Source organism: Trifolium pratense, linkage group LG7 (assembly GCF_020283565.1).
Source record: "Trifolium pratense cultivar HEN17-A07 linkage group LG7, ARS_RC_1.1, whole genome shotgun sequence".
NCBI classification, from domain to species: domain Eukaryota; kingdom Viridiplantae; phylum Streptophyta; class Magnoliopsida; order Fabales; family Fabaceae; genus Trifolium; species Trifolium pratense.
Genome location: NC_060065.1, coordinates 54,417,832 through 54,427,814, shown reverse-complemented (window position 1 = coordinate 54,427,814; position 9,983 = coordinate 54,417,832). Strand labels below are relative to the sequence as shown.

The 9,983-nt window shown below is 37.1% G+C and overlaps 1 protein-coding gene across 2 annotated transcripts; it reads right to left on the bottom strand.

Annotated features, from left to right (window-relative positions):
* Positions 1–2,153: 2,153 nt before the first annotated feature.
* LOC123898450 (phenylalanine ammonia-lyase-like) lies at positions 2,154–6,523 on the bottom strand. 2 transcript variants are annotated; one of them, XM_045949405.1, is made up of 3 exons: positions 6,046–6,523; positions 5,298–5,506; positions 2,154–2,589 (listed from the first exon to the last, which is right to left on the bottom strand). In XM_045949405.1, exons 1-3 carry the CDS (start codon positions 6,384–6,386, stop codon positions 2,468–2,470), a joined length of 672 nt encoding a protein of 223 aa, XP_045805361.1. In that variant the 5' UTR covers positions 6,387–6,523; the 3' UTR covers positions 2,154–2,467. The 2 variants fall into 2 exon arrangements, with proteins under 2 accessions (XP_045805361.1, XP_045805362.1); XM_045949406.1 differs by lacking the exon at positions 2,154–2,589 and adding an exon at positions 4,498–5,148.
* Between the last annotated feature and the right edge of the window lie 3,460 nt (positions 6,524–9,983).

Below are 9,983 nucleotides of genomic sequence, written 5' to 3'. Positions count from 1 at the left end.
AAACAATCAGATGGCGTATGAATATCTTGGACTATATAGAGTAGTGGGTCGCGGTGAAGTAGACACTGCACAAGGCTTCAGAGTCCATGAGTTCTATCTCAGACTGTATGATGAAGGTAAGAGCTGCAACTTAAAAATACGCATTTGAATATTATGTTTATTGCATTAATTAAAATAATCTTTTGTCGGTCTCTATACATGAGTCTAGTTATGTCAATGGATCGGATCAGCCTAAATACATATCCGAATTCATTTAATTTATCAAATTTGGATTAGCTCGGATCACATCTCAGATATTTTAGAGGTCGATCCATATCCAATCGTTTAATTTATAAACGGATCAGATTTTCGGATATTCATTAATCGATTTTATGTAACTTTTTCAGATATTAATCGATTTTATGTAACTTTTTCAGATATATATCTGAAAAAGTTACATAAAATCGATTAATGAATATCCGAAAATCTGATCCGTTTATAAATTAAACGATTGGATATGGATCGACCTCTAAAATATCTGAGATGTGATCCGAGCTAATCCAAATTTGATAAATTAAATGAATTCGGATATGTATTTAGGCTGATCCGATCCATTGACATAACTAGACTCATGTATAGAGACCGACAAAAGATTATTTTAATTAATGCAATAAACATAATATTCAAATGCGTATTTTTAAGTTGCAGCTTTTACCTTCATCATACAGTCTGAGATAGAACTCATGGACTTTGAAGCCTTGTGCAGTGTCTACTTCACCGCGACCCACTACTCTATATAGTCCTAGATATTCATACGTCATCTGATTGTTTCCAACAATGTTTTCACCTCCATGTGCATCGGTATAGGTGACTACTCCTAGAGGAGTCTGTTCTAACATACAATTTCGCATACGCCGGTTGCCTGTACATACAAACATAGATTTCAGTTCATATTAATATGAAAAAGTATAGAAATAACTTTAAAAGTTACCTTAACATAATTATCCTAAATAAAACAATACTAATTTTCATTGATTTAATCATAAGATGAGAGAGTTTGACCTAAACATAAATATAGCAATTTTTTATTATTTATTAATTCCCACCACTGAATAATAATTGCAAAGATGAGAAGTTACCAAGTTGGGAAGTAATCTTAATTTTAATTTCCCATGAAATGGTGCGATTTTGACTGGGTCAAAACGGGTCACCCAGGTCAAAACAGTGCGAATCGGACCGAAACAGTAATTAACGATTCGTGTAAATATAGTAGTGATACGCAAAATATAAATTACATATAGTGAGTTGCTGATCGTCCATCACTCTCAAATTTTGGCAATTGGCTTCGCGGATAAAACCACCCTCACCGCCCACTATCAAATTCCCATTTTGTTGGTTGGGGTGGTCGGGGTTGTGGCGGGGATATCTTGCAACTATGCAAGTTGCATAGAAAGGGTTGTAACAAATCCCTCTTCTCTGCTGATTATGTAAACCAGCTAACCGTACCTGATTTCTGTAGCTAAATTGCTCCCCTTCTACAATCGGGGGAACAAGCCAGTGTTGTAAGCTTCTGGCGCGAACTTCACCGTATTGTTGAGGATGATCAGCTATGGCTGTATCAAATGCATCTTTATTATCGTTATAAAAAACCTCAACAAATCGACGCAGAAGAACACGGGCAGCATCATTGTTGTTATCTATAAAAAATGAGTTGGTTACTTTACTAAAAAACTTAAAGAACTTAAAGAAAAACTGAAGAACACGGCAGAGAACCTAAAGAACTTAAAGAAAAATTGAAAGAAATTTTGCCTAAAGAAAAACTAAGAACTAAGAAAAACTTTAGATAAATAAGATATTTATCCTAAAGAACTAAAATAAGAAAAACTAAGAACTAAGAGTTATTAGATAAATTAAAAGTTAGAAGAAAAACTAAAAGTTTGAAACTAAAGGCAGAAGAACTAAAAGTTTAGATAAATAAGAAAAACTAAGAACTAAGAAATTTTGCCTAAAGAAAAACTAAGAACTAAAAGAAAAACTAAAAGAAGTTCGCGCCAGAAGAACCTAAAGAACTTAAAGAGAGAACCTAAAGAACTTATTCATCACTTATTCATCCTCAAGAACTTAAAGAGAGAACCTAAAGAACTTAAAGAAAAACTGAAAAATAAAAATAGTGATGAAGGCATAGAGTAATAAGTGAGAAATACATTTTGAGAAATTTTCAGTGTTCTCTCTACAAAGTAGACAGTACTTCAGTAAACAGAGTAGAAGTAATTTCACGTGGGAGAGAGACGAGTAACAAAGGGACAAAATTGTTTGTTTGGTAAATGGACAAGGATTACATGGAATTGGATCCTCTCCTTCACCAAATGTCTCCTTCTCTCTCCTTCTCCAAACTTTAACCCTTGGATCAATCTCATGGTAAAAAATGTAAAATAGAATAATAACAGTTTTTTTTTATCACAAAAAATAGAATAATAACCGTAAGTCTCTATGTGGAATTGGTGAGCTCCGCCGTGCACCTCCGTCCTGCAACCGTCACCATACATCGGCCGCCTCTCAACCTCCTGTAATTGCACCTTTTCTTTTTTGGATAAATTCCCTGTAATTGCACTTTTAACATGAAACAATGATGACTATCAAAAAAACATGAAACAACGATGCAGTAACCAACATGAGCAAGAGAAATAAAAATAAAAAACTGGAACTTGGTTCTTCCATATCCATGTTTGACTGGACAATGGTAAGAGTGGAAGATTTTCAAGTTCAACACATAACATGCTTTTCAATTAAATTCTGAAAGGATTTCAATTTCCCATGAAAAATTATGGAATCCAAATCTTCAAAGCCATTAAAAGGAGGGGAAAGAATCAAAAGAGGGAAACAACAACAGATCTCTGCGGCGGAGAAGACGACGGTCAGCTTTGGTGGTTGGCTTGGATGGCAGTGGAGTGACGGAGGCCACAAAAATCCTACCTGCCGTTGTTAAAAAATAAAAGACGTGTCTATGCGAAGAAGGGAGAGAAGATGGATAGGGTGTAAAGATCCGTTGCAAATAAAATCCTTTTGTCTTTTAGCATCTCATCCATTGGATTTGAATCTAAGGGTCAAGATTTGGAGAAGGAGAGAGAAGGAGACATTTGGTGAAGGAGAGAATCCGGATCTGGATTACATGACTTTGACCCGGGAAAGTCATGTAACTTTGGACAAATTCTGTCCTTTTGATCAATCGAATGACCCATAGTATGCCACCTGTTATTTTTCTAAAAATTAATGAAACAAACAAAAATCAACAAGAAGATTTTGTAGCGTTTTCTGTAAGAATTCAATTCCATCGGTTGTTTAATTCAAGAGATAAAGAGATGCATTAGAAATAACAAGAATACCACTCAACCTGCATGGAGAAGACATTCTGATCTGGAAACTCGGTAGAAATGGAGATCGACGGCAGGTGGAGGATTGACGGCGACGAGCGACGGAGATCTGGTGGACGGCTGGTGGAGGATCGACGACAGCGAGCAACAGAGATCTGGTCGATGGCAGAACTTGATGAAGAAACGATTTTGAACAAAATTTATCCTTTTGCTGTGTTACATATGAAAAAGAAACTTTGATTTTGGAGGTAGACATAGATTGAATCTTTGTTTCTCGTTTTTATTTGATGCTAAAGTGCTGATTTGAAGTTAAAAAAATTTGATTTGGAGTAAAAAGTGGAACGGCAACGGAACAAAGTATTGATTTGTGTTTTTAATGCTACAGTAATAATAAATAATATTGGTAAATATAAAGTAGTAAAGTTGTACTCTGTAATATTATTAAAATATTGTTGTAATTATACTCGACCCGTTTTACCACTTAAACTCGACCCGTTTCGGTACGGATTGGGCTGGTTTTTCGGTTACCACTTTTGATTCATATAACACCCTTCCTTTCTAAATACTACCTCCTCTTAATATACAAGATCATTTTACAAAATATTTGTGTGTCATTTTATAAGATCATTTTTTAAATTCAAGATATATTAATTAAATTTTCATTTTATATGGAAGATGTATAATTCATCGAGATATCAAGCCTGCAAACATTCTTCTTGATGATGATATGGAAGCTAGGATTGTAAGTTTTGAACTTGCAACGGCGATGCCTGATGGGCAGACGCATATCAGTACTACAAGCGTGGCTGGCACGGTGGGATATATAGCACCTGAGTATCATCACTTATTCACAGTCAGTGACAAGTGTGACATTTATAGCTTTGGTGTTAGCTTGGTGCTTTGGTGATGGGAAAACTTCCTTCTGATGATTTTTTTCACCACACGGACGAGTTGAGTTCGGTCAGGTGGATGAGAAATATCATGACTTCAGAAAATCCAAAGGATGCAATTGATAAAAGGCAAAGTGGATTACTCACCTCTAACCATGGTGAACAACCACAAGCATAAACTATACTAAAACTAAGAACTAAGAAAATATAAGAGAAAACTTTATTTGATGAATTGTAATGTTACAAGTGATGGAAGGTGTGTTTTACATGAGAGAAAGTCCTATATATAGCCACAAGACTTGTGATTTTCGTGGCTTTACAATAGAATAGGAGTTACACAATGTTTAATGGCCATAAAGAAGGAAATAAAGATATAAGACTGATTTGTGAAAAGCTTTTAGCATTTGGCACTGTCTGACACTGTCATGGCCGTAACATAGCATGCACTGGTCGTGACAACCTTCAGTTTTCGTGGTTTTTTATTTTTCTTTTCTCTTTCTTGTACTTGGTGGGTTTTTATGACCCTTTAATGTGTTTATTAGCCAATCCCACGAAATGTAACTACTTTTAGTCATGAATTCCACCAGCTCTTCATTTAGTAAGCACCCATCCACATGCAAGGAAGGTTCTTGCGCGTTATGATGTTTTGTATATGAAAATCCAAACTGAATTATCACAATGTTGCTGTTCTAAATGGTAATTGATTGAAGTGTTCAGAGCCGACCTTTTTGGCCAAGAGATCAGTACAATTTCAATTCAATCTAAACAAAATGAAGGTATGTTTCACATGACCTAGAATTCTCACTTCTCACAAACAATATTTACTGTTTGCAATTTTACCTTCTCAACTCATTAGTCTCCTCTGTTTGCCTTCAATATGTTAAAGTCTCAGCCTCTATCTGTCAAAACTAGCACAAAGGAAGCAGTAGAACTAACTAAGACAGATAAGAACCAATCCAGTGCTAATTTTTAGGCATAAGGCTTTAGATTCAATAAATTAGGCATAAACGAATCCAGTATAATGTGCGTATACAATTAATAAGGCATATTAAGTCACCTGAGGCGGAAATTGATCCACGCAACGGTAAACATGGTGTAATGTTGTGGTTGACAAGTTTTGCAATGGCTTCTAGTATTTCATATCTGATTCCTGAGTAGCCTTGAAGAAGTGTGTTGATTCTTACTAGAATTGTAGCTCTTGTTGCATTGTGTGGTAATGTATGACATGGTTCTGTTCCATTTCCAAATATTCCAGCATTCAGAAACCTGTCACAAACAAAAATCAGAATTTGCATGATTAGTATTAGATAGATGGATTTGGATCCTCTACTGTGATTACACCGCACAGCACGCGGCAGAATCGTTGGATTTGTGAGAGAAAACCAAATTGAATAATCGAAACACCGCATGAGTATTTTTTTTTATTCACACAATACTCACCTAATTATAGACTATAATTAGGTGAGTATTGTGCGAATAAAATAATAAAATTCATAAACCTAGTAAAAGAAATATTATTTTGATCGGTCCCAACTTGACTTCGTGCGATAACTTTAAATACAAACAAACACCTATGTTAGTCACCGAAAAAAAATGATATCCAATTTCGTCTTTCATAATAAAAATATTGACCAGACAATTGTTCGTAATTACGTGTTCAAATGAAAACCTAACCATCCAAAATAGTTCCTAACGAAAAAACGAGACTAAATTTTAGTTGTTTTTCTTTTTCTTCCTGAAAGACTAGAATGAATCTTTACTCTTTTTTAACTATGATGAGATTGAAAATAAAATAGAGTACCTACCTAATAAGCTCAGTTTGAAGGGCATGACCTTGAGTAGTTCTTCTATGAGAGGTTGAACCAAAGCCAGTAGTGACACCATAACAATCAGTACCCTTATGAACACTCTCCATCACCCATTCACTACTCTCCTTGACTCTAACCCTTGCACCCTCATTCAGCTCCACCGCGGCCATCCTCCCGGCCACCGCAGCCACCTCCCCCACCCTCAATTTCTCCCCTCCCATCCTCACCACCTCCTTCCTATAATCCTCCACCATCCTCTTCACTTCCTCAAAATGGCTCCCCTTCAATGACTCCGCCGCCTCTTCCCACTTTAATGGATCCTCGTCACGCCGTAACATTATATTAATTATATATGATATGATGATGATATAAATTAATGAATGAATGAATGTGATCAGAAAAATAAAAATTTGAAAGATGATTAACAAGGTTTATGTGAGTTTTTGATATTTGTATGGTATGTTAGAACATTTAATTGATACATACATGTATTCATATTTATTCGGCTTAGTATCATTACAAAGAAAATAATATGCATGAAAACAAACAAAGACTCATTCATGTAAGGCGCCGTCTACGGTGCGCACCCTTGATAGGCCGCGCACGGTGCGCATGCAAAAAAAACCGGATATTTCGGGAATATTCCATCACCGCATGTTTTTGTAAATTTAATAATAGTTACACTATTACAGGGTTAATGTCGGTATTTGACATCAATCTCAACTTTACCTTTCCAAAAATAACATGAAAAATTAGCAACAATTCTCACTGAAACTTGCAATTGCAATCGTTCGTTGAAGATCGACCGCAGAACAATGAATAACCAAGTTCGTGGTGAGGTCGTTGGTGACGCTGATGGTGCTGTTAGTGGCGAAGTTCGTGGTGAAGTCGTTGGTGACGCTGATGGTGCTGTTAGTGGCGAAGTTCGTGGTGAAGTCGTTGGTGACGCTGATGGTGCTGTTAGTGGCGAAGTTCGTGGTGAAGTCGTTGGTGACGCTGATGGTGCTGTTAGTGGCGAAGTTCGTGGTGCCGTCGACGGTGGTGTTGCTGGTGTCAGTTCAGCGCGCGATGAAGTAATGGATGCTTACTTTGTAAGTGCTAGTATGTATTTGTGCTTTTAACCGATAGTATATATTTGTTGTATTTTATATTGATGTAGTCATTTATTTATTTTTTAGCAAGCATTGAACGAGTTAACACAAGAGAATCCTTCTTATAGAGAACATTGTAGAGGTGATGAGGATAATATTGGAGACAATGACATTGGGTTTGATGCAGAAGATGACAATGTTGGTCACTCTGCAGATCATGATTATAATGATTATAATGATTATGAGGAAGATGATGAAAGCTTGGGGGGTGAACTTGACGGTGATGAAAGTTATTCTGATACCGACAATGAGTGGGAACATTTGGATGAAAGTGGGAACACGGTTGCCAACGATTTGGATGAAAATTCAGATACCGACAATGAGTGGACACATTTGGATGAAAATGCAGAGCAATTAGTCATAATTGATGGTGAGGAGGATGTTGTAAAGATTGATATGTTTAACTTGCACAATGAAGACGTTTCTAAGTTGCGATTTGGTAATTTGGAAGTTGCATACAAATTTTACTGTTGGTTTGCAAAGATGAACGGTTTTGCTGTTCGCAAAGGGCAAGATGTTAGAAATAAAGATGGAGTTCTTGTTCAAAAAACATTCGTTTGTAACCTAGAAGGCTACAGGAAAGACCGTCGCGATTTAACTGAAGTGACGCGCAAGCGTGGTCCGAAACACGAAACCAGGTGTGGTTGCAGTGCAAGACTTCGAGTGCATATTGATATAATTTCGGGTCTCTGGTACATTACTATTTTCAGTTTTGAGCACAATCATTATATGTTGACGGAGAAGCACTGTGGGCTATTGGCAGCACATAGGAAACTTACAAATTCAGATCAGATTCAAATTAAGAACTATGGTCAAGCTGGGATAAAGGTTGCTCAAATGATCGGTGCGTTTGCCAATGCTGCGGGAGGGTATGATAAGGTAGGGTTTTTGAAGAAGGATTTGCACAATCAAATTCAAAGACAAAGAAAAGAAACGTCTTCTGATGCTAAAGGTGCTGTTAAGTACCTTCTAGGTCTTAGGACTAAAGATCCATTGATGTTCGTTGCACACACGGTCGATGCTTGTGGTAGGTTGCAAAGCTTATTTTGGTGTGATGGAGAAAGCCAAAAGAATTATGAGGTTTTTGGTGATGTGTTGGCATTCGATGCTACATATAACAAAAATAAATACAGGTGCCCGTTTGTTGTATTTTCCGGTGTCAACCACCATAATCAGACAATTATCTTTGCCACTGCTGTAGTTTCTAATGAGGTTGAAGGCACATATGTGTGGTTGTTGGAGCAATTTTTGCTTGCGATGAAAGGCAAGGCCCCTGTTTCTGTAATAACAGACGGTGATGTAGCTATGAGGAATGCAATAAGGAGAGTATGTCCTAATAGTTATCATAGGTTATGTGCTTGGCATCTTCTTCGAAATGCCATGTCTAACATTGGTAACCTAGAGTTCATTCCATACTTGAAAAAATGCATGCTTGGCGATAACGATGTTTGGAAATTTGAGAAACTGTGGAATGAAATGATAGATAAGTTTGGGCTTCAAGACAACAGTTGGATCAAAGAATTGTACCAGAAAAAGAAGATGTGGTCAACAGCCCATATTAGGGGGCATTTTTTTGCAGGAATACGAACGACGTCGCGGTGTGAAGCATTTCACAGTCACATGGGTCAGTTTGTCCACTCAAAGATGAATATGACTGATTTTGTGAAGCAGTTTAATAGATGTGTATGTTATTTTCGCTTCAGGGAGGTGGAGGCGGATTTTCATTCACAATATGGAAATGCTGTCTTGCAGACCCCTCTAAGGTCACTCGAGAGGTCTGCATCAAAACAATTCACACATGAGATTTTCTGCTTGGTACGTTCTGTACTAAAAAAGGTTTCCCTGATATCATTATGTGACACTCAAGAGATGGCATCCTTTTCAATTTATTCTGTGACGAAGTATCAAGACGAAGGACATGTTTGGCGTGTATCTCACAGTCCATCAAACAATGAATTTAAATGTTCTTGTCTTAGAATGGAATCAATTGGAATTCCTTGTGAACACATCGTGGCAATTATGGTATATCTTGATACTGTTGAATTCCCGACTAATCTTGTGTTGAATCGATGGTCTAAATTTGCAAAGGACTCAATTCGTGGTAATGTTAACGATGGTTCACATTACTGGGATTCACATTTGGTTGCGAGACATGCCAATTTGGTGCATCTTAGCAAGGAAGTTTCCGATTTGGCTTACAAGGATGTTGATGATTATAAAAACTATTTGGATTATCTAACCAATGAAATCACGAGGCTTAAATCAAAGTACGTTGGTGATAACGGTCCTGTGAATTTAAATGGTCCGGTCGAAGTTGATAACATATTGAACCCTTCCTGTGCAAGAAGCAAAGGCGGTGGACCCAGTTCCAACAACACTACAGCTGGGAGAAGCAGGCGTCCAGGAACATGTGGCGGATGCTCCCAAGTTGGACACAACATAAGATCTTGTCCTAACCTGGCTGAAGATGGAGAATTTCCTGCAGCCAGTTCTGTTCAATCAATGTCTGTACGGTTAAGCGGCAACAATTACGAAGGCTACGTCAACACCAGATAGGAGCTGTCTGGATGCAATCTTGTAGGTAATGTGTGTAAATACTATTCCGTGTTGGGTTACCGTTTTGTTATTTATAATTGTTCCTTCCTGTTTGTTAGCACTTGCCGGTTGTTATACATTAGTGTAATTTGTTACCGTGCCGATGCACGGGATTAATTAACAATACTAGTTAGTTAATGAATTTCAACACGCTTATTCGACCGGTAGTAAGAATGATTAATTTTTGTT